Source organism: Furipterus horrens, unplaced genomic scaffold, assembly GCF_987537825.1.
Source record: "Furipterus horrens unplaced genomic scaffold, mFurHor1.1.pri manual_scaffold_9, whole genome shotgun sequence".
Classification (NCBI taxonomy): domain Eukaryota; kingdom Metazoa; phylum Chordata; class Mammalia; order Chiroptera; family Furipteridae; genus Furipterus; species Furipterus horrens.
This window is the reverse complement of record NW_028327179.1, coordinates 31,410,259-31,435,831: the sequence shown is the minus strand read 5'-3', so window position 1 is coordinate 31,435,831 and position 25,573 is coordinate 31,410,259. Positions and strand designations below refer to the sequence as shown.

Here is a 25,573-nt window from a genome sequence, read left to right as displayed (position 1 = left end):
AGGCCTCAGAGGTTGCGCCGTTGTAGGACACCGTGCTGTGCATGTTGTCGTGAAAGGACATGACCACAGCAAGCAGATGTGGTGGACAGCCAATCTTCTGTAGCAAGCTTAAGAGTCCGCTTCGACTGACCAGATCAAACGCCTTCGTGAGGTCAATAAAGGCGAGGTAGAGTGGTTTATGCTGCTCGTGACACTTCTCCTGCAGCTGGCGTAGGGAGAAGATCATGTCCACTGTTGATCGGCCAGCTCTGAAGCCACACTGGGACTCTGGGTAGACGCGGGAAGCAAGGGTCTGCAGGCGGGCAAGAGCGACCCGGGCGAATACTTTGCCGACGACGCTGAGGAGAGAGATGCCCCGGTAGTTGTTGCAGTCGCTGCGGTCTCCTTTGTTCTTGTACATGGTGATAATGTTGGCGTCTCTCATATCCTGGGGGATGTAACCCTCCTTCCAGCAGAGACAGAGTAGATGGTGGAGCGGCTGTAGCAGGACTGGTTTCCCGCTCTTTAGGATTTCTGGAGGGATTCCGTCGCTTCCTGGTGCTTTCCCGCAAGCGAGGCGGTCGATGGCTTTGCCGAGCTCTGCCGCAGTAGGTGGGGTGTCTAGCTCCTCCATGACTGGTAGGTCTGGGATGGCGTTAAGAGCAGTGTCTGTTACGGTGTTCTTCGTTGCGTACAGCTCGAGGTAGTGCTCGGTCCACCGCCGCATTTGCTGTTCCTGGTCAGTGATGACCTCACCTGTCTTGGACTTAAGGGGGGCGATCTTGGAGGGGATTGGGCCTGTTGCCTTCTTGATACCCTCATACATTCCTCATGCGTTGCCTATATCGGCGGCTTCCTGAATGCTTCTGCACAGGTTTAGCCAATAGGTGTTGGCACAGTGGCGGGCGGTCTTCTGGACTTTGTTCCTGGCAGCCCGTAGAGCTTGAAGTGTACTGGGAGTGGGCGTGACCTTGTAAACCAGTAGGGCCTTCCTCTTAGCCTCGATCACGGGTTCCATTTCTTCCCAGTGAGCCTCGTACCAGTCAGCGTTCTTCCGCTCTTTCTTCCCGTAAGCAATAATGGCGGAGTTGTATATGGCGTCGCGGAGACGTGGCCAATTGGATTCGATAATGTCATCTGCCGCCACTCCCTCGCCAAGTGCATCTTCCATCTTGTTGATGAATTGCTGGGTCTTAACTGGGTTGCTGGCACAACTGGTGTTGATGCGTGGGCGACCCTTCATCTTGGAGTGGTGCAACCTCTTCGGCATTATGCGCACCTTGCTTACCATGAGGGCATGGTCCGTGTCGCAGTCTGCACTGTGGTAGCTGCGGGTGAGGAGGGTGCTGCCAATATCCGTTCTTCTGGTGATGACGAGGTCAAGCTGGTGCCAGTGGCGGGAGCGGGGGTGCCTCCATGACACCTGGTGGATCTCTTTGCACTTGAAGAATGTGTTTGTCACGCACAGGCCGTGGTGACACAAGAGCTCAAGCAGTCACTGACCATTCTCATTGATCTTTCCTCTCCCAAAGTTTCCAAGGCAGGTGGGCCAGGCCATGTGGTCGGCTCCTACTCTTGCGTTGAAGTCTCCAAGGAGATAGAGAGCGTTACTTCTGGGAATCTTGGATAATGCTTCGTCCAGTGCATGGTAGAACTGTTCTTTCTCTTCGGTGGTGGCGCAGAGGGTTGGGGCATACGCGCTAAGAATGCTGACTGGGCCGAAAGTTGTTGACAATCAGAGGGTAAGTAATCTCTCTGTGCCTCCTGTGGGTGGCTCTATGGAGTTAACAAGCGTGTTCTTCACAGCGAACCCAACACCGTGCTGTCTTGGTTGGTCCGGAGACTTCCCTTGCCAGTAGAAGGTGTAGTTGGTTTCTCTGATAGTTCCGTTGTCGGCCAACCGGGTCTCCTGTAGAGCCGCAATGTCGATGTTTAGTCGTGCCAGTTCCCTATCGATAACAGCGGTTTTCCTGGCACCCTTGATCCACGGAAGGTCTGCAGTAAGTCCGGGGCACATGGTCCTGATGTTCCAGCTAGCGAGGCGAAGAGCCGGAGGCTTCTTTCTTGTTGTTTGCTTGGAATTAACTGGTGCGGGTGTTTTGTGGCCCACTTTTCGAGAGGCGCCTCTCTGATCCCCACACACCCAGTGGGGCAGGCGAGCCATGGCGAGACGGTAGCTGTCCAGTGAGGTGCGATGACCTCTCCCACCGTCAGAGGAGACCCCTGGCGCTCGTTTCCTTCGCCAATCGGATGAGCTTATAACTGGTATCTGTCTCCTCCCGTGTTGAGTCGACATCTTGCGATGACGCTGGAGTGTCCTCTCAAGTGAAACTGAAGCTACAGAGCCTGGGCAGGGTGATATGGAGGGTCTGCTGTTGCCCATGCAGCAGACCCCCCCTCTCTTCGCAGCTGAAGGGTCCAAGGGAAAGACAAAGTCAATACAGCTTGGCTTCAGGTGCGCCGCAGGAGTTGCCGGTGTTGACTACAATGTCAAACCGCCTTAGGGACTCCGGCTCCGGATTTTCTGTCGGGGTTTACTCCCTTAGCCTTTCCCCTGAAGAGGTATGCCGCAAGGCAGCGGAGGTTTTTTGGAATCAGAGTTTTCCTTCTCTGATTTTAGAGATGTCCTTCCTCTTTCCTCCTTTACAGTCTTGAGGGCAGCATTTACAGGCTAAAATAGAAAACTGGCAGTGTAACCTTCTAAGCAGATACTACCAATACCCTGCTTGGGTATACTCACCCAACAATAAACGTCTCTTAAATGTCCTCCAAGTGCCATGCCTCGAATTAGTAAATGGCAGTGCAATGGCAGCCAAACATTTGGATCAGTTTCACTAAGTAAACCACCAACACAAGTAGGTTTTTAAAACAATAGAATAGTGTCTCATTTTATTAAAAATAATAACTATTTTTAAGCAACTTACCAGCAACACTGAATAAAAACCTGGCTGTGTTTCCCACTGTTTCAACTGCTCCTCAGCTGGCTTTAACACAGCAGTATCCTGACTGGTGGCCTGAGTTAAGACTTGAAGAACAACAGTGCTGGCACTATTGAGATCCATGGAAACCAATTGGCTCAGTCCGAATAGCCCGGCTCTCCAGCTTCCACTGTCCAACACGAAGTGGCGTCGGTTGGTCCCGCGCCCCACGCTTGCAAGTCCACGCGCCGCCGCCCACTGATGCCGAAAGCGGCTTCCTAACAATACATCCTCCATATCAGATATTTACATTATGATTCATAACAGTAGCAAAATTACAGTTATGAAGTAGCAACGAAAATAATTTTATGGTTGGGGGTCACCACAACATGAGGAACTGTATTAAAGGGTTGCAGCATTAAGAAGGTTGAGAACTACTGCTCTAGAACAAAAGTTTTCAGTCTTAGCTAAGGTGACAGATCCCCTGCCTACTCCCAAATAACAGAATTTCCAGACCGAAATGGGCTTCCTGGCAGGTCCTTGAATAACATTGTTTTGTTCAACATCATTTCCTTTTAACATTGATGAGATGCTGTAGTAACTCAACTCTTGTTTATAGCAATTAGTCCACCGTAAAACTAGTTTCATTATAATTGTTTCTCCTAAAGTCATAGAACCTATTAACAGATGACATTAAGTGAGAATTTACTGTATAGTGAATATCTCTTTGATAGCCAGTGTGAACTGAAAACCTAATATGACTTCTTGATACCTCTGGTCTTTGTAGGCTTGACCCTTACCCATGTTGGGACCAAAGGCCCTCATACCACAGTGGGGAGAAGAGGCCCTAAGATTGCCTTCGACTGGAATCCCTGCCAACCAGGTAAGATGTGGGATGAACAAAAGATATATAATATTCCTTACATATCCAAGTATACAGTGAGATTCATATTTGCTACATGTTAATCAGATAGTAGTAGAGATCCCTTGTTAAAATCACAGGGAGATACTGAACATAAAGTAAGGCTGCACTATTTCGGGTTTCTTCTACCTTCATGCAAAGCTCTACCAGGCCTCATCTCACACCAGGAACTTATGTGCTTCTGTCTGAAATGAGGGATGTAGAGCCCAGTTTATACCTCTATTATAGTGGTTGTTAAATTTGTTCATGTATCAGAATTACCTGGAGGGTTGTTAAAACAAGGGTTACTGGGCTTTTACTCCCAGAGTTTCTAATCCAGAAAGTCTTATGTTGCCAGAAAATTTTCATTTCTAACAAGTTCCCAGATGATGCTGATCCTGCTGATCCAGGCATTCTATTCTGAAAACCACACCAAAAGAAGACTGCCTGAGGCTGGGTGGTTTGAGCTTCCATTTAAATTAATTTTAGAAGAAACTGCTTTCTTGTATAGCATAAATTTATATTCTCCCTTTATAAAATGGTCCCCAATACCTATCTTCCATATTCTTCACTCACCACAACTGGACAAGCTGGTTTCTAGAAACTTCTATTTTCAATGCTAATTTTTCACATCAGCACTTGATAAAATTATGGCACTTTTCTTTCATTCATAATGCTTAAATCTTTTTAAATTTGTTTACGTTTTTCAAATTTTATTGCTAAAGGCAGCTCTGAGTTTGTCTTTTTAGTAGCCATCAGTATCATACATTGAACTTGAGAGTTCCAGGGTTCTGAGCAGGGTCAGAAAGCAGAGATTGGAGTTTATATACATCACACATATACACTCTTACAAAGCCATCACTTTATTCTCTTCAAATACAACCCACTCAAATCTCTTATCTGAGTTGGTTTTAGAAAGCTATTTTGTGTAACAACTCATACCCAATTTTTTTTCTTGCACCCTGTAGATTATTCTTTCATGGACTGATGAACAGAGTGCAAAATTTGTTATAGAAATTAAATTGTGTAGTGGGTGAAAACATGGGCTGTGCTGACAAATATATGCCAGTTCGAATCTCAGCTCTGCCCTTAATAAATAAGAGATGACCTCAGACAAGTCAATTTTTCCTCTTCGAGCTTCAGTTTTTTCACCAAGTAGCAGATAATGCCTTCTCTTTGGGTTGTTGCAAGGAAGGGCTGACTTAAATGATATAATAATAAGCATTCTAAATAAAAGTTATTGTTTCTTAAAGGTGATTTTTTTCTCCAAAACTTTTACCCCCTATTCAATCCTCTAATTTTATAGTTTAAAAAGAAAAAACTCTGTGAAAAATAAGAGAAAAAATTATCTGCATATACTGGATAATAGAAAAAGGTGCTATTTATCAAAGCACATGGTTTTCACTTTTATGACACAATAAGTGTGTTTGCTTAGTGTTCAGTAGTGTTTACATGAATTAACATTAGCTAAGAGAATTTACACTGTTCAAATAACTATTAGAGGGCTGGAGAGACTTTCGTCCAGCCAAGGAGGTCATGTTGGCATGCTAGATTAACATCAATATGCATGAGACCATTTGAATTATATCTTTTGCAACTGACACAAGCTATTCATGGGTTAAAAGTATTTGTAGTATAGAAATAATCCACGCAATTTTTTACCAGCTTTTCTCTTTTAAATGCAGTTTATAACATACTTATCCTCAGGCTTTACTTCCATGCCCTGTGAATCTAAATGTATCTGTTCAAATGGGGTATAGCAAACAAAAGAAAATGACCCTGGTTAACTAAGATAAGACCAGGTGTGTGTATTGGGAGGGGCAAAAGATGAATTGATTGACAGGATATGTTAGTTTACTGAGGGCTATAGCTAGTAAATATTTAATACAGTTCCAAATGTTTAAATATTTTTTCATTAATATTTTACCTAACCATGTTTCTCTCATATAATCAATTTAATATTTTAATACTTAGTGTTTTAATTGGTCTTCAATTTGGAGAGATGAAATAGGAATTTAAGCTTAATATATAAAATTGTATGTACAAGCTAAATAAAGTGAAAACTATGTAAACCCCATAGGAAATGGAAAATTATTCTAAAATGTATGCCATAAATTTTATATTAAATGAACACTGAGTCATAAATGTTTTTTTAATCTTTAATATTCAATAATTATGTCTCTCCTTAATATCCTTTGGCATTAAATTTAATTGACCTTGGTTGTGTCAATTAGAAGCACTTTTATTATTTATGGACTTTTTTATGAATTGTCTTTATCAGGTCTGTAGAGCTTCAGACTACTTGCTTATTCATCACGTTGAATAAGTCACCATTTTAACATATTGGGATTTTTAAAACAGTTTCTAATAAAATAAAACATCCACTTAAACACTATATTTTAATGTGAGGAGCAAATATTTTCTTTAAAAGATCAAGTAGTAAAATTTTAGGCTTTGTATGCTACAGACTATCTCTGTCATCACTCTTTTTTTTTAAAACAATCTTTTAAAAATGTAAAAAACTATTCTTAGCTGAAGGGCTATACAAATACAGGCTGCAAACTGCATTTGGCCATAGCCTTAGTTTGCGTATTTCTGTTATGCATTATTTTATTTTATATAACAGTATGCATAAAAGGCTATTAGATGTATTCATAATTTTAAATAATAATTTTGATGTGAACTATCATAATAACCATCATTTATTTAAAGAAGTAAAATGTTATAAATAATGCCTCACAATCACTCCACGTGCCACTTGCAGAATTGACAGCATCTTTGGACATTACCTTCACTCATTTATTTTTGTCTTTTCGGGGGAAAAATTTAGCTGAATTATTTGTAATTTAGTCAGCTTTTCAAAAAATACTTATTAAGAATATCTTACATTCCAAGCATTCTTCTAGAATCCTATGGGTCTTATATCCTAGTAATGAAGACAAATAATGCATATATAAGGGAATAGCACACATTTAATACTAGCTAAGAGTGGGAAATGATGGTGGCTTGAAAATGATATGATTAAAGTTGGGATATATATTTTTAAAATAGTGCCATGGGACTTATGGATGGATTGACTGTAAAGTGTATAAGAAAGAGAGAGATAAGGTATGACTAAAATATATACCTGAGCAACTGAGTAGATGGTAATGTTGTTTAAGATGATGAGGGAGACTTTGAGAGGGCAGATTTTATAACAAAACTCAGTAGTTATATTTGGACCACATTATGTTTCATGCTTATTTGACAACCCAATGGAAATCAAAGTACTTAGATATTGAAGTCTGGAGACATGGAGCTGGATAACCTCACCTAGGCAATGAGTAGGTAATTAACATAGGTAAAGAAGAGATGAGGATCCAGGTGCAGGTCCTGAAGTACAGAAACAACTGGAAGCTACTGGAAGAGAAGAGCCAAAGGGAGATTGGCACAGCATGCCAAGTCATGGGGGGCAAAACACTAAAAGGGCTGGGGATGATCTTGGAAACTCAGAGAAGAAAGGGAAGCATGGTCAACCAAGATAAAGAAACAGAAACAAAAATTCCGAGAGGCTGAGTAAGCTGAGCACATTGACATTGGTGATAATTCTTTATGACCGAAGTAATAACCATTGCATAAGAATGGTAAGGATAAAAGTAAAAACCTGATTGGAATGGCAGCTGAGCAGAATGGCAAATGTATTCTTCAAAAAGTTTGCAGTGAAGGGAGCAAAGAAGGTGATAGCTGAAGGACATATGCATTAAAAGGGAACTGGAGATTATTATGCTAAGTGAAATAAGCCGGCTGGTGAAAGACAAATACCGTATGATCTCACTTATAAGAGGAATCTAAGGAACAAAATTAACTAATTAGCAAATTAGAACCAGAGGCATGGAATCATGGAACAGATTGACAGCTGTAGGAGGGGAGGAGGGAGGTAGGGACTGATGGAAAGAAGGTGGAGGGACTGGTCAAAGAACATACATGAAGGACCCATGGACATTGACAATGGTGTGGAGATTGACTATGGAAATAGGGTCAGACTGGGTGGAAGGAGGCAAAGGGAAAAATATTGGGACAACTGTAATAGTATAAACAATAAAATATTTTAAAAATAAATATTTTTCCTAAAATAAACCAGTAATATTAATGAGATTATGTATAATTTAAAAACAATAATACTCCAAGAAATGTCTTCGTGATATTAACCTGACTTTGTACCACTTTACAATTTATCTAAGGCTACATAACAAAATACTCCAAAATTTACTGGTTTAAAACAAGCATTTATTATGCTCAAAGATTTTGAAGGTTGGAAATCTGGATAGAGCACAATAGGAAAGTTTTTCTGTACTCTGCAGCAGGAATTGGCTTTTTTTTTTTCTGTAAAATGTCCAGTAGCACATATTCTAGGCTTTGCAAACCCAATAGGACTACTCGGCTCTGCCATCACAGCATGGGAACAACCATAGATAATACATAAAAGAAAGAGGATGGTTTTGTTCTAATAAGACCTTACTTACAAAAACAGGCGGTGGGCTGGATTTGGCCCACAGGTCTTAGTTTGCAGACTCCTGGTCCAAAATGTCTGAGGCCTCATCTGTAAGAATGAAGACTTCAGGGGGACTTGATGACTCTGGGGGACTTTACAGCTGGTGCTGTAATGCTGCAGCACCTCAGGTGTCTCCTGTTTCAGTGTGATCATTCCACACACTCACACAAGCATGGAAACTTTAGGTCAGTTACACTTCCAATTTTTATTTATTGATTTTTAGAGAGAGCAGATGGAGAGAGAGAAAGAAGAGAGAGATTTGTTGTTCCACTTATTTATGCATTCATTGGTTGATTCTTGTATGTGCTCTAACTGGAGATTGAACCTGCAACCTTGGCATATCAGGACAATGCTCTAACGAACTGAGCTACTCTGCCAGGGCCAGGTCAGTTACACTTTTAAAATGGAGGCTCCAGCTTCAGGCTTGGAAGTGAATATCCCAGGAAAAACGGGTGGAATCATCTTGGCTTTTCTAACCTAAGCTTGAAAGTCATGCAGTGTCATGTCTGCCATGTTCTATGTAGTCACAAAGGTCCACCCAGGTTCAGGCGGAGGGAATGGAAGGAAAGTTCTCCCCTTCTTGGTAGGAGCATTAAATAATTTATAAACACGTTTAAAAGCACCATAGTTTCTATGAAATAAGCAAAAGGGCAAGAGACTTTTTCTTCCCCAGATGGAAATTTTGAAGTTTCATAATGACTCGGATGATTCTAAAATTTTGGTTGAAAAGGGAGAATGTGGTCGCACTGTCATTTTAAAATTTTCTCGGGAATTGTACTGAAGAAAAAATGGTTCCTTACATAATTCAACTCTGATGGTGCTAATTACATTCAGACTGTCTGTTTCACTGGAAAGAGGAAACACATTATTAACCTTTTTATCCTGTGAACGTGTAGATTTAAAATCACTTGATAGTTTGTGTTTTTCAGTTTGTCCACTTAACATGAAAATGGATATCTGAAGCTTAAAAATATCAGTAAGCTTATCTGGGCATCTATGGTAGACTGAATAATGGCCCCCAGGATGCCATTATTCTGGAGCCAGTGAATGATATTTTATATGGCCACAGGAACTTTGCAGGTGTGATTAAGGATCATAAAATGGAGAAGCTTCCCTGGATTATCCTGATGGGCCTTAAGCATAATCATGAGATTACTTTTAAACAAGGGAGGCAGAGGGGGATTTGAGTAGAAGAGGGAGTAGGAGGTGTGATGATGGGAGCAAGAAGCTGGAGGGATGCAAGGAAGAGGTCATAAGTCAGGACTACACGTCACTCTCAGAAGCTAGAAAAACCAAGGAAAGGGATTTTCCCCTCAGTGCTTCTGGAAGGAAACTGGCCTGTGTATGCACCTTGCTTTTAGCTTAGTGAAACTGACTTCAGACTTCTGGCCTCTGGAACTGTTAAAAGAGTAAATCTATGTTGTTTTAAGCCACCACGTTAGGGGTAATTTGTTACAGCAGCCATAGGAAACTAACTCATCCTCCTAGGGAAGTTCATGGCACATTTGGCTGGCAGTTGTCTGCATGTGACATAAGTTGTGGTGCCTTAGGATTTTTCCATGATTATCTGAGGCTTAAAATGAAACTGTAAATAGAGGACCTGCTCATAGTAGTTGCTCAACACATAAAAATTAAGTAAGATGTTAAGTAATCGATTAGGAAGGAAAGGAAAATAAAGGTATGGCAAAACCGGAAGGTGGATCTCATACAAGCCACAAGAAGGAAAAGGTGCAATAAGGCCGGGCTTGATATTAAAAAGGGCAAGGGGCTGAGAATGAAATCTCTCCAGGAGACTGAAGAATGTATTACAGGGTCTTCTGGAGGCAGGATGAAGCTGTCTTCCCCTAGCACTTGAGATGAGCCCCCATTGTGAAGTGCAAGGATAAGGTATGACATTGATTCATCTAATCCTGAGGGCCTGCCCTGTCCCAAGCATGCTACTCTTGGAGACAAATAGTGAGCAGTGGACTGTCTTTCATGTCCCCAATGTGAAGGCAGGCTTGGCCCCAACAAATATACATGGAAGGCTGAATCCTCTTGAGTATCCTCACCAATTAAATATTGTTTCAATTTCTTTTAAAATAGGAATATTTTAAATACCAAACTTCTAACTTGGATGCTTTAAAGACATTTTTACCTGCGGCTAATAAAAAGTTAAAGAGTAAAGGGGAAAACATTCAGGTTCATAATATTTAGTTACTTGACTGAATCTTGTTTGCATCACATCTACGGCAGCTCTCTCCTAGGAGCAGCAAAACAGAAGATCCAGAAGCATGGATTCTGGAATAGGAATACTTAGATTTGAATCCCAGATTTGCCATTAATTAGACTGGTGACTTTGGACAAAAATCACTTAACTTCTGTGTGCCTCAACTCCCTCACCTGCAAAGTAGAAAAAGTAAACAGAAGCTGCTTCATAGTTCTCATAAGAACTAAAAGGGTTGGAATAAACTTAACGAAAAGAGATAAATGACCTGTACTCGGAAAAACTACATATCTCTGAAGAAAGTAATTAAGGAAGATACAAATAAATGGAAGCAAATACCATGTTCATGGATGGGAAGAATCAACGTCATTAAAATGTCCATACTACCCAAAGCAATTTACAGATTCAATGCAATCCCTATTAAAATACCAGTGGCATATTTCACAGACCTAGAACAAATACTTCAAAAATTTATATGTAACCAAAAAAGAGCCCAAATAGCCACAGCAATCTTGAGACAGAAAAACAGTAGGAGGAATCACAATACCTGACATCAAACTATACTACAAAGCCACTGTAATCAAGACAGCCTGGTACTGGCATAAGAACAGACATATAGATCAATGGAACAGAATAGAGAGCCCAGAAATAAACCCAGGTCTATATGGTCAACTAATATTTGACAAAGGGGAAAGGAACATCAAATGGAGTGAAAAGAGCCTCTTCAACAAATGGTGCTGGGAGAACTGAACAGGGACGTGCAAAAAAAATGAAACTAGACCACCAACTTACACCACACACCAGAATAAACTCAAAATGGATCAAAGACTTAAGTATAAGACGTGACACCATAAAAATCCTAGAGGAAAACATAGGCAGGAAAATTTCAGATATCCCACGTAGCAATATTTTCACCGATTCATCTCCTAATGCAAGGGAAATAAAAGAAAGAATAAACAAATGGGACTACATCAAACTAAAGAGTTTCTGCTCAACAAAAGAAAACATCAGCAAGATGAAAGGGAAAACTATGATACCTCAGACAAGGGATTGATCTCTAAGATATATAAAGAACTTACACATCTCAACACCAAGAAGACAAAAAGCCCAATTAAAAAATAGGCTAAGGACCTGAACAAACACTTCTTCGAAGAGGACATACAGAAGGCCCATAGACACATGAAAAAATGCTCAATATCATTAGCCATCAGGGAGATGCAAATAAAAACCACAATGAGATACCATTTTACCCCAGTCAGAATGGCCATCATCAACAAATCAACAAGCAACAAGTGCTGGCGAGGATGTGGAGAAACGGGAACCCTACTGCACTGTTGGTGGGAATGCAGACTGGTGCAGCCACTATGGAAAACAGTATGGAATTACCTCAAAAAACTAAAAATGGAACTGCCTTTTGAACCAGTGATTCCACTGCTAGAATTATACCTGAAGAATTCTGAAACCCCAATTCAAAAGAACCTATGCACCCCTATGTTCATAGCACTGTTGACAATAACCAAGTCCTGGAAATAGCCTAGGTGCCCATCTGTAGATGAGTGGATTGAAAAACTGTGGTACATTTACACAATGGAATACTATGCAGCAGAAAGAAAGAAAGAACTCCTACCATTTGCGACAACATGGATGGAACTAGAGAGAATTATACTTAGTGAAATAAGCCAGGCAATGAAAGAAAAATACCATATGATATCACCTAATATGGGAGACTAATGAACAACACAAACAAGTGAACAAAATTGAACAAGGAGCAGAAAAGTGGTTATTGGGGAGGGGAAGAGAAGGGGTAAATAAGGCGAGGGTCTAATAAAGGAACTAGTATAAATAATCCATGGACATGGACAACGGGGTGGGGAATGACTGTGGGAGAAGGGGTGGGCTGGATGGGGGGAGAGAAATGGGGGAAAAATGGGACAACTGTAATAGAAAATCAATAAAATTAAATTTTAAAAAAGAATTAAAAGGGTTAACAATTGTAACAGTATCAGCTCACAGTAAGGGCAACATTTTTGTTGAGTAAAAGTGCTAAAAACTTACTTTAGTTACATCAGTTCCTAATAAACCACATTCGTACTCTGTAAATTGCTTAACTTTCTCAGGGGACATTTTCCTGTCTGATATTTTCCATGCCCACTTTCCAGGAGTCCCCATGACGAATTTCCACCTCCCATTCTACACATGGCAGACAGAGCTCCAGCTCTGAAAGCCGAAGTGAACCCATATGTGGCAGTGGCCACAGGAAGGATTTCACAATCTGGGAGTTAGAAGAAAGCTCATGAATGCCATTTGGAAATGAGGTACTCTTTCTGCCACTTCTTAATCACTTCAAACCCTTTCAAACTCAAGTCTGTCTGGGATGGGAATCAGAACTTCTGCTTCAGGGTGGAGAGGTGAAAGACTTCCTGGCTTTTCCAGTTGGACAGAGCTGCATTCAAATCCTGACTGATCCTTACTATCTACATAACAAGCAAGTTCATTAAACTTTTCTAAGTGAAAAGGGAAACCTTTGCCACTTATGCTGAGTCCTAAAATACACATGCAACTCAATAATTTAGCAAATCGTGTCTATACTTGTCTAAGCAGCACACATGTTGAGTGTTCAGAAGTTGGAGCATCCAGGGATCACAGACACACATTTGTACCTTTTTTCAGTGGGGAAAGGAAAGCAGTGCTACCGAGGCAGGATAGTCTGAAGCTAGGAAAATTTCTTGGTAGGTGGGATGGGGGAAACTGAGATAGACAGTTAGATAAGGTTGAGCAATTAACAGCCTGCTGATAAAATTGCAAGATCTTTTCTTCCCTAACCAAGGACACATAGGAGCAGATGGTTTACACCTCTCCTGCCCACCCAGAGAGTGAGTAGTTTAAATCACTCTAGTCTAGGAGAGAGAAGAACATGAAAGAAAAGAGACCCAGTTAGTGCCATTAGTGCCAGCCAAACCCCAGAATGAATGAATTCAGGGGAATAAAAAACAAACAAACAAAAACAATTAGAGCCAGACAAATCCAAGATATAAAAGTAAAGCAATGAAGCTGACGGTAGAATGATCCCAAATCCCCTATATTCTTATTCTGACACATCAGCATATTAAGGGACACACCTGGAAAGCTGTTACATATTCTGTTGAGACCCTCCCTTGACACCTCCTTTAACACTCCCCCCTTTATAAAATACATAAAAACATTTAAAACAAAGGATGCCAGTGCATGCTCTTCCTTGAGCATGCCTGCACCCTCTTCCTTTCCTTCCTCAGGCATGTATCTGCTTTCTTTCTCCTAAACTCTAAAGGTTCCAAGGCGACTTGCAACCAGGGGAGCAGCTGATAGCAGCAGCTTGTCCCAGCCTCACCCTCTGAACCTGCCTCGAAGGGCCCTCCTTTTGCCTCAGTAATTTCCTTCCCTGAGTCCATGCAACTCATCAAGGCTCACTTCATTTGCCTTTGTAACTTGTTTCCCGAGTCCACACAGCCTGGTGTGGCTCACCTCTGTTACTGTGACTCCCTTTCCCGAGGCTCACTCCTGTTGCTGTGATCTTGCCTCTTTTATCTTAAGCACTTCCTTTGTTTCTCTGTCCCTGGTTTTAATGAATGTACTCTCAAAACCACCTGGATTCATGTTGGGAAGTCTTTCCTATAAGGAATCAAGAACCCATACATTCCACACTCTGCTAAGGCACACCCTCCTCAGTCCCAGGCTCTTTCTGGTGACAACTACCTCAGACCTGTCTGTGAGCTTTTATTGGCCAAGCTTTCTGTCTTTACTTTTGCTTAGCTCTCTAGAAATTGAGAACATTCAGGCATTTCCTTTGGCAAATCTGGTACATATTAAGGAAAAAGGACATAAATATTTTCCAATCTGTCCAGTGAAAGATGTGTAACCCATAAAAGAATGGTGGCAAGTGGCCAAATATATAGTGATCGAAGATGATTTGACTCTGGGTGGTGGGCACACAATGCAATATACAGATCATGTATCATAGAAATCTACACTTAAAACCTAGAGGATATTATTAACCAATATCACCTCAATACATCTGAAATTAAAAAAGAATGGTGGCTAGTCAGAAAGCTCTTTCCAGATGTCAAAACAAGATTTTGTTCCCTGCTGCCCCCACCATTGACCCCAAAGTAGGAACTGATTCTGCAAACAGCTAAAATTATACATTCTTTTATTTCCTGTGTGACAGTCTCACCACCTCCGCACACCCAAATAATCTCATAGCCACATCAGTCAGTGTCAGGGTCTTGGGTTTATTTCACTCCCAAGAGAAGTGATGCCTAAGAGAAAGAGGTTTTCCTTTATCTTTGAAATTTTGGCTTTTTCCTAAATGAGACAGCTTTTAGAAAGATTTTTATAATTCTGAGGTAGTTAGCTAAACACTCTGTGACTTCACTTTGTATAATAAAGAACATGGAGAGGGCTGGATTAGGATGATTTACTATGGTGCATCTTATTTTTTATTTAATTCATATATTCAGCAATATTAGCTGTATGTAAACTAGTGGTACAAATCAGTGTAACACAAGGATTGTTATCTATATTTGACAGATAAGAAAACAAAGAGAAAAGGCACAGAGTGGTAAATGATATGCATGTGGTTACAGAGCTTGTTAGCAGACATTCCAGAATAAGAACCTAGGGCTTGTGATTATAAGTTTGGAGTTTCTTTCTTTTTCTTTCTTCCTTCCTTCCTTCCTTCCTTCCTTCCTTCCTTCCTTCCTTCCTTCCTTCCTTCCTTCCTTCCTTCCTTCCTTCCCTCCTTCCTTCTTTCTTTCTTTCTTTCTTTCTTTCTTTCTTTCTTTCTTCCTTTCTTTCTTTCTTCCTTCCTTCCTTCCTTCCTTCCTTCCTTCCTTCCTTTCTTTCTTTCTTTCTTTCTTTCTTTCTTTCTTTCTTTCTTTCTTTCTTTCTTTCTTTCTTTCTTTCTTTCTTTCTTTCTTTCTTTCTCTTTCTTCCTCTCTCTCTCTCCCTCTTTCTTTTTGGCCATGCACCCTTGGTAATCAACATAATCGAAATCTGTTTGGAAGTGGGTACAACAACAAAATAAACTGCCATTCCTTTTGTTGGGTGAATTTGATTTGACCTGGATATTAAATCTCTTTTAGTCCTATAGTTTCAGTTAGTCTATTTTGCTTTTTAAACAATGGTTTTGCTTTTTAAACTATTGTTTTGCATCGAGGGAGAGTTTTGGTAGCTACCAAAGAGGAAGTCATGTAGGTGAATGCATTTGTGACACCTGTGGAATTCAGAAGCAGGCAGGTAAAGGAAACCAAGTGTTTTTGTTTGTTTCTTTGTTTCTTTGTTTCTGGCTTTCTCTAGAGGAAGAGGGATCTCTCTTATTTTGGACCCAATTTGGATCCTTTCTGTCCAGGTCAGTGTTCCATCCTGCCTGCCTCTCCCAGTCTCATTCTTTTCAACAGCATTCTCTCTACCATAATTCACTTTCTTCTTTGTTCTATTTTTGTCTTATTATATTGGGTAAGTGGCACTTCCTTTAGTCTTGTTCTAATATCCTGGGAGCAACTCACAGTTATATAAACTAATGAGTGGCCCTGTGCTCAGAAGTCTGGTGGCTCATTTCTTAACACTAAAGTCAAGGGATCACATTGATGCAGCCATTAATCTTTCATCTTCTCTACTCTCCAGGTAAGGCTAATGACACCTCAGGATAGTAGGCAAGTGGGAAAGCAAATGAGGAATCTTGGGGAATTTCGAATTCCCAAAGCCACGCCACTGTATTTTTCCATATCTAGTTTCCTCAAGTCTGCTCCAGGAAAACTGTGTCCTTGTCAGCATTACAACACTTTCCCTCCCCTGAACTAAGACCTGGGCTACAGAACATTGCGACACTATTTGAGGAGACGTTGCCTGGTAGTTGGTGATTATTTGTTTGTTTTGAAGTCTAGGATGTGTGATAAGGGGGTGAAGAATGAATGATAATGTCATAAATTATCTTTTGATTGTAACTGATTACAGTAAACATTCTCAGGGAGTCTGGATCCCCCATGGATCTTTGTCCAAGATTTCTCACCTATTTTGAGATATTATCCAAAAAATGGTGATTGAGAACAGTAAGAGAACCCAAGAGCTGCTAGCAACACTGCATGTTCTTCTGGAGGCAGCTCTATTCATATTTTGCTAAAGCTGTTTGATGTTCAAAAAATTCCTGGCCCCATTATAAGAGTTTTGGATTTTTTTTTCACTATTCATATCTCATGGTATAGAAACTGGGGAATAATCATTTAAAATGAGCCAGAGCCTGACAAACAGAAACACATTCTAGAGTGTGATTGGTGGAGCCAGAGAGAGATATCATTTCATAAGAAGCATACAGTGAGAGTGAAGAGCAAAGAAGTGATGAAGATGATTAAGAAAGAGAGGGTCACTGGGACAAGAGCCATAGAGAAAGATGTGGACTGTGACTAAAGAAGTCTAATAACCAAGAAAGGGGCTCCACTGGCTGAGGAAGAAGGCATAATTTAGACTTGATCTGATTGTCCTTAAAGACCAACTTTCCCCAGGACTAACTTTAACTGAGACATAAAGTTAGTTTGGAAGGAAAGAAACCTGACCTCTTAGTTAAAGTATGCCCAGCTAAATTATGTTAAAGATCGTCCCAAAAAACAATCTTAAATCTTAGGTCACAATAATGGAAGGGATTGAAAGTAAACACAGGGTCTCCTATCTGAGTGCAGTATCATTAGTTAATTTAGTATCAGTGCCTTCTGCTTAAGATGTTATAAATTGAGGACCCCATAATGGATTTTTTAAAAACCCATGAGGGAAAAGTAACCTGTTATAAATCAGTCTCAATCCTACACTTGATAACATTGTGCTGATAGATGAATTTTTGCCTGTAAAGTGGAGTATAACTCACCATATATTCTTCCTCAGAAGTTGAATTAATTCTTTAAAATGATAGCAAGAAAAAAAAAAAGGGCATGAAAAGTAACCCAACTTTTTTATTTACTTAACGCCTCATTGCTTTGCAATTTTCTCCCCTGTCATTTTTCAGTGGAAAAATACCAGAAATGTATCAATGTCTACTGAATTTCAACTGAACAAAGTAAGTTAAAAAGAATCAATAGGCATTCCAATAATAAGGAAAAACATTCAAAGGCAATATAGTATTTGTTTTCAATTACCATTTCATCAAGTCCGAGTTACAAATTAAGCCTTTTACATATTTCAATTAACAATTTAATGGTGTTTCAGAGAGATAAAAAGTATTTTTTTAAAAAACCAAACCTCTGATAAAGCACATCCAGTTTTCTTCCAAAAGAAAATGCAATAAAGGCCTCAAGCTATGAGAAAAACCCTGGGATAGATGATAAGTGGATTGCACTGTCCCCCACAGTCATGTGATGCAGCTGTCATTTTCGTTGGTTTAGTTTTTGTTTTGTTTTGTATTTAATGCTCCCTTTTCTAGACCTTCTCCTATAGCACATGTCTCTTCCAATATCTTACCATAGGGAAAAGCCAGCTAGCTAACCATTCATCTATCCAACAAATATTTGTTGAGCACCTGCTTTGTGCCAGATGCTTAAATGCTAGAGCATGGGGATTCACCGATCAGCAGCATTCAGTCCCTTCTCTAAGGAATATTTTTGTTTACTGGTAGAAACAGATCCATAAACTAATAGTTATGAGTGTAATGTGTCTAAGAAAATAACCAAATGGGAAGAGCTATAATGAAGACTAATACATTAATTTACTCTAATGTGTAAATTTTCATTTCATTTCATTTCATCCCAAAGTTCTTAAGTGAACAGAAGAATATCACACACACACTCACACACAGATTCCTATGGGTGAAATTCTAGGAATATGCAATGAGCATTATGCAATGTCTAATATGTATATAGGTGAGCTTGTTACAAATTTTAATTCCAACTCTGGATTGGATAAAGCCAAAGAATGTTACAGCTTCAAGGAATTCCTGAGTATACCTAATTGACTCTCTTATTTTATAAATGAGGAAACTGAGACCTAGAGAAACTAAGTAATTTTATCAAGAAGACATAGACAACCACTGGAAATCAACAGTAGAGTTCAGCTCTCCTAATCCTTAGTACAACATGTTGGAAAAGATTATTTTGTGTTTATTCACAACACATGCATTTGCCTGGCCTTGTTTAACTTGTCCTATACTTGGGACCTATAACTCTCATTCTCCCTCTTCTGTGCTGCTGACAAACCCTTCCATGTTAGCAGCCACATCTGCTAAAAAAATAATAATCTGCTTTTTTTCTTAAATTAGGGAATTAGGTAAACAGAGAGAGCCAAGACAGAAAGACATTCTGAAAAAATTTTAGTAGTATCTTGCAGCTTTTTTGAGTGGTGTTATCAACTTGAAATAAATGTCTATTGGGCATGTATTAATACATATTTTATCTGATTCAATGACAGAGTATTAGTTTCTTATGGTTCATATAACAAATAATCACAAGCTTGGTGGTTTCAAACAAGAGGAATTTATTCTCTTATAATTTTGAAGGCTCGAAATTTGAAATCAATATTGCTGGGCTGAAGTCAAGATGTTGGCAATACCAACCCAAGGCTTTAAGGGAGAATCTTATACTTTCAGCTTTTTTTTTTTAATGTGTTGGCATTTTTTTAAACAATTTTATTTATTTATTTATTTATTTATTTTTAGAGAGATGGGAAAGGAGAAAGAGAGGGAGAGAAACATCACTATGTGGTTGCCTCTCATGCGCCCCCAACTGGCGACCTGACGTGCAACCTAGTCACGTGCCCTGACTGGGAATCGCACCAGCGATACTTGGTTCGCCGGCTGACACTCAATTCACTGAGCCACGGCAGCCAAGGCCTCTTTCAGCTTTTGATGACTGCTGGTATTCCCTGGCTTGTGGCCACATCCCTCCAATCTCTAGTATTGCCTTCTCCTCTTCTCTGGTGTCTGTGTCCCTCTTAAAGGACATCTATGATTGTACTTAGGGCCCACCCAGATAAAGCAGGATAATCTCCCCATTCCAAGATTCTTAATCATATCTTCAAAGTCCTTTTTTTTTTTTTTTGTCAGTCACATAACATTCACAGTTTCCAGATATTAGGGTGTGGATACTTTTGGAGGGCCATTTTTCAGCTCACTGCAGGTGGCTAACAGACACCAAGACACAGAGTTCCCTTTTGCTCTTTTCCCATTCATTTTGCACATAGATCCTGTGCATGGGTCATTCAGGGACTTTTACTAGTTGTTTTTGTTGTTGTTGTTTTTGTTTTGCTTACATCTCTCAAAAAATGTCTTTTTTTCATAATCTGTCATTTATAATATATTTCTAAGTGTTTGGCTATCCATCTAGATCAGTGTTCTGAGGTCATCAAAACCACTTCGGAACTGAATGAAATATCAAAAGGAAGACTCAACAGATTTGTGTTTTACATGTTAGGAGAACTTTGTTCTTTATGCCTATTTCAGCATTGGAGTTAGTCTTCTGATAATGACTGTTGTGGTCAAGGAATCAAGTGTTCCTAATCTCAAACATATAGTCAGATAAGATGTCTGGGTGCTTTAATAATCACCATTGACTCACTGTCAGAGAGATCTGTGCTCTGTGGCAACTTTTCAATATTATAGACTTTACTAAGTAAAAAGCTATCTTTTCAAACTGTGTACTGAAAAAAAAAATGGTGAATGGGAATGACACCCAGAAACCCTGTCACATGAAAATAAATGTAAATGTGTCCTTTCATGCCTTCTGAGAACTCCTGTGCTAGAGATGGACTCTCCAGTGAGTTTGGTTTTCTGATTCCAGTTGATATCTAGGCTTACAAGGCAGCTTGGTAGCGGGGCCAGAGGGCACCACAGGTGATTGTTGTGTGTGAAGTACAGACTTCATCAAACAGGAATAAGACCTGGTATTGGTCAAGGCTGTTGGACAGAGAACCACTGGGAGACAAGAGATGCAACCACTTCTGAGACTGGTTTCCTAAACACAGTGTTTTTGTTCCACTTTCACAAGTGACCTGTGGCCTAGTTCAGAACAGAGCTAGATGCCAGTGGCAATGGGAGAGAAGAGTTAGTGGGCTATTTTTCATTCAAGAATAAATATTGGTCAAGAGCTCACCATGTCCTAGGCATTCTCCCAAGTACTATCTAGTGGTTTTTGACTGCATTAATCCCTACAGCTGTGTTCTCCAATTCCCTACTGACTTTTTTCTGTATAACAAGCAAGTTCCACCCCTCCCTCAGAGAGAGCCCATGGTAAATTCATTTTCATTCATGGAAACTCAGCTCATGCTGTAAGTGTAAGAGAGTGGACAGAAGCCTTGGAATTTGGGGGATGGCACTCAGTGGGACACAGTCATTTTCCTAAAAGATGGGAGGGGCTTTGACCACAGAATGGTGACAAGAAAGCTTGTGGGGCCCGTGCAAGATTCTGCAAGTGGCCAGGACCCATCACCACACCAACTGTCACAGGCTGCGGACAGGGTTTTAAAAGTAAGGCAGCAGTCTTTTGGGGAATGGAGCCATGCAGTTTGAAAGGATGTAGAGGGACCCCACCAGCTGGCCAGGAAGCCTGGAGTGTAAGAAGGCACTGTGTAGTTCTGAATTAAGAGCTGGAGAACACCATCACACAGTGGAACCCCCCAACCAAGCATGGATGAATGGGAGCTGCCAGAAATGCTGAACTGTGTCTGGGAAAAATGGAGCCACGGACTTCTATTTTCCTAGTGGGAGATGATACCTCTGACTTTTCTGTTCTGAAACGGGCCTGACTTGGCAAGAGAGGAGGCAGGACTGTGTGCTTGTGGTGTTTTAAAGGGAGCGGGACTTAATGGCAGGATTTGGCCATTACTCTAAATCTGTATAACCTTTAAATAAACAATTTCTTTTCTTTTCGTCAAGCTCTGACATTAGGAGTTGTGCTTTTTGGTGGCCCTTCATGATTGAATAGCCCAGGGGTTCTGTTTCATAAACACTTAGGTAGTGGTGTTTGAGCTTCTTAATTCCTTGTCAAATGTAGCTGCAAGTTCACTGAGTATAGGCAAAGAATAGCTGAGGACTTTAGCTAACATTTCTTCAGATGAAGAAGAACAAACAATTTATATCTGAGGTATCTACTGTGCCATTCAAATGTGACTGTAAATATCTTTCATCTATAAATTTATTTTCTGTATAAATGGCACTTAATCTTTTCTTAAAAGGTAAAAATATAATAATATTCTCTTTTCTCCAGCCCAAAGATAACCACATTTCCCCCAGATTATAATTAATTTAGATGTTATATTCTTCCAAGCAAATGTCAAAAATTACAAGTGGTTAGAAACTGCTATTTTTATTTTGGAACATAACAAGTCATCAAACCAAGGAAGAAGAAAGATTAAATGTGTGTGGGGTAGCAAAAAGCATTTTAGAATGACTAAAAACCTTAACTCCTTGACCACAAAGCTTATCTGAGCATCCATGTCTTCATGAATTAAATGTAAAATAACATCAAACTCGCTGTTGTAAGGATAACATGTTTGTGAACTGTAATGTCCATGTTACATGTTGTTAGTCACATGGTTTAGTAATGTCGAAACCTTCTTCAGCTGCATGATGATCCTCTTACAAATGAGTAGACTGATCAACATTACATTGAGGCTCTAGCTTGCCCATATTTTTCTTGGTTCCTTTTCTAAAACCAATGTGGCAGCAGTTGTGAAGGGATTGATCGGTCTAACTGTGCAGACACCTATACTTCTGTGTGGTCACCCTGGTCTCTTTTCCAAGGCCAAGGGCTGTGATGATTTATTTCCATTAGCATTGGCTCTTGGTAGGGAGCATTCACAGGCAGAACATCAGTACGTCCCTTGGAGATCAGCTCCAAGGTCAGCGCCATTTTTTAAGCCTACCAAGCCAGGGGCACCTTCCAGGCCCTCTTCTTTCAGGGGCTGGAAGACGAAAACAGGCTACTGAGGACTGGGAATGAGGGGGGCTTCAGCCCTTCATGTTCACTATCCTTTGCTTTATCCCCCAAATGGATGAAGAATGTGTCACTGCTGCAATGACCACTCCTCTCTTACACTGACCCCAGGGCGGATTGGACACAGTATGTCTGACCTTGCCAGTTGTTGAAACACTGACATTCTTCTATAGTGGTTTAGAAATAACTGCTGCCCAGAGCTCTAAGTAACACACACTGCCCATGTGTCAGCCCCAGTCTTCCCAAGTGTCTGCTTCCTTTCCAGCAATGGGAAGGTCAACCTGGCACAGCAGGAGGCCTCTAGACCTCACAGGTACCCTTTTAATTGTCAACAGTGATTTGAATACCTGTCCTAGCTGTGTCCCCCTTGGCTTTCAGAATAATGTAGAAAATTTCAGGATAATGTAGGGCAAAATATGGCTTTTCTTTTGAAATGTTTACTTTCTATTCAAGAATAAATATTGGTCTAGACCTTACCATGTCTTAGGCATTATTCCAGGTACTAGTAATTTTTTGGATGTGTATCTTATGGCTCAGTCTACCTTGAAATGAGGAAAAACAATTCACAGGTATTTATAGGTCTGGAACTTTCTACTGATTATAATAACCTCTTGTCACCAGGAAAATCACATTCATTAACATGTGAGGCCAGAGGGCAGTTTCTCTGAGAAATTTGGTTCTATTATCCATCAAATCATACCTAATGTAAATTTATTTTTTGAAATGTCCAGGTAGTTTAAAATTTACATATTATATAGGATAGAAGGAGCTGGAACTTAAAAACCAACTTTCCTGGAAAAGTGTAGAATATAACAGATATTCCTAAGCAATTTGGGGAGGAAAATAGCCATTATGCATCTACTAGTTGCTTCCTTCAGGAAATAAGTCAGATTCCTGTTCAAACTCAGAAAGCTAGAAATGTGGTGATAAACAGACTTAATAGCCTTCCTGCCTATCCTCATATTTCCCTCTAATTTTCTAATAGTATTAGATTTCTGCAAAAATAATTCTCCTTAACTCTCTGTCACACATGAGAAGACATTTCTTGAATTCTCAGAAGTCACATAAATTCCAGTCATTTTCTGAGATCTCTGAGTGACTTGCTAAGATTTGTATACAGTTCACACTTAATTAATATATGATTAAATGAATATCCAGTAAGATAAAAATTAAATTGGCTTTCTATCCACAAACCACAGGGTTGCAACTATGACTTAGTAAAATCTGCACACAGGGGGAAAAGAGCTTTGTCACAACAAGTGTGTTTGTTGGCTTCCCAATGAGTCACAGACTTCCTTTTTCTTGGAAGATTTGGAAACCCCAGTAAAAGAAACAGTTTGGAAAGCATGTGAAACAACTATACTCTGTCTCAAGTCCTCAGAGATAACAAATCTGTAGGTTCTTATAAGTGGTGTGTGTGTGTGTGTGTGTGTGTGTGTGTGTGTGTGAGAGAGAGAGAGAGAGAGAGAGAGAATGGAGAGAAACAGCAACAGAAAGAGAGAGCGCATGCTCACCACTCACCGCTCACCCAGTCGCCTCCAGCTGAGTCTCACTTCTTGAGTGTCTGTGGCAGCTCTAATCGTGGATGACAAATACTGTGTGATGGCCATTGTACTAGAACCAAGAAATTTCAAAAGAGTTCTGAATACTCTCATTTCTTTCTATTTGACTACTCAGGACATGTCTTCATGACACAAGCAATTTTCGGTCATGTTTATACAATGTTTATTTTTTTCCACAGAAAATGCCATTCTTTGGCTCACCAATTTACACAGTGCTCTCATGTCCCCTAGTGCATGCAATCCTCAGCTTATAGTTACTCGTAAGTCTGTTTGGGCTGGTGATAAAACCACCAGTTGGCACAGATGCCACATGTTCCTGACAGATGAGCACCCTATTTTCTTTTTTTTAATATTCTATTTACTATTATTTTTAGTTATCTTTAAATCACAATTTACATTCAATACTATTCTATAACTAGTTTCAGATGTAGTCAGAGAGCACCCAATTTTCTTATAGTCATTATCAGTTGTGTTTAAACTATAGATGATGGTCATAAGAATTTGTTTTATAAGATTTTTTAAATTTATTTATCTGTTTTTAGAGAGAGGAGAAAGGAGAAAGAGAGGGAGAGAAACATCAATGTGTGGTTGCCTCTCACACGCCCCCAACTGGGGACCTGGCGTGCAACCTAGTCATGTGCCCTGACTGGGAATCGAACCAGCGACACTTGGTTCACAGGCTGATGCTCAATCCACTGTTTTATAAGATTTTAATGAGAAGGGACTGCAAAGATTAAGTGTGGTCTTACAAATGATGATAAAATATTGTCAAGTCAATAAGTGCCTCCTATCTGCCTTTGCCTGTACTGGGAACGAGGAGGGCTAGAGAGAGCAGAAAGATTAACCCTGGTTTTCTAGTAGCCTATACTATAAGAAGGGGAAATCATTCAGCCATCCTAATGGTATCATGGTAACTTTATAGGAACACGGAGCTTAACATTTTCAAAGTGCTTTCCATGATTTTTCCTATTACAAACACAGGATGAAGGAATATGTGATCACGTGCTAAATTTTGTGGCACTTACTTGTAAACGTTTTAGAGAAAGAAAAAAGAAAAAACATCTGAAGGACAGAGAGGGAAGAGGAGAAATTTGTTTAGTGAAAAAACTCTCTAAAAATAAAGGCAAATATAGTACTCAAATAATCTGTAATAAATATTTCATTCAGATATTCAAATGGGATTTCCTTTATAAATAAAAAGTGATAAATGGAACTGATAAATTTATTGTTCACATTTTATTTGTCAAAAAATTGCTTTGAAATTCTCTTCCTATTACAAAGTTAGTTGCTTGGCAGTCCCAGCTATGGAGTGGCACAATGACTTAAGAGTTCTTAGCATGCCTAAATGAGAAGCCAGAGTTCAAATCAAGCCATTCAGACATTTGAATCATTCCAAATGTCCTCAAGCAATTCTCTGTGCTTCTTCTGTCTTTGTTCAGTGAACAGAGAAAAAGAAAACTCAATCAGATCTACATTTTATTTATTTTCAGTTGAATGAGAAAATCTCCTACTGCCTGAAAAGCGTCCAAAT

At 39.9% G+C, this 25,573-nt stretch overlaps 1 protein-coding gene across 1 annotated transcript in view; it reads right to left on the bottom strand.

The window, feature by feature from the left end:
• Positions 1-24,090, bottom strand: part of BET1 (Bet1 golgi vesicular membrane trafficking protein) — a 72,649-nt gene extending 48,559 nt beyond the window's left edge. The window contains exon 1 of the mRNA XM_090286879.1: positions 24,002-24,090. Coding sequence (XP_090143005.1) covers positions 24,002-24,090 — 89 coding nt within the window. The remainder of the gene's footprint in view (positions 1-24,001) is intronic.
• Positions 24,091-25,573: the final 1,483 nt, after the last annotated feature.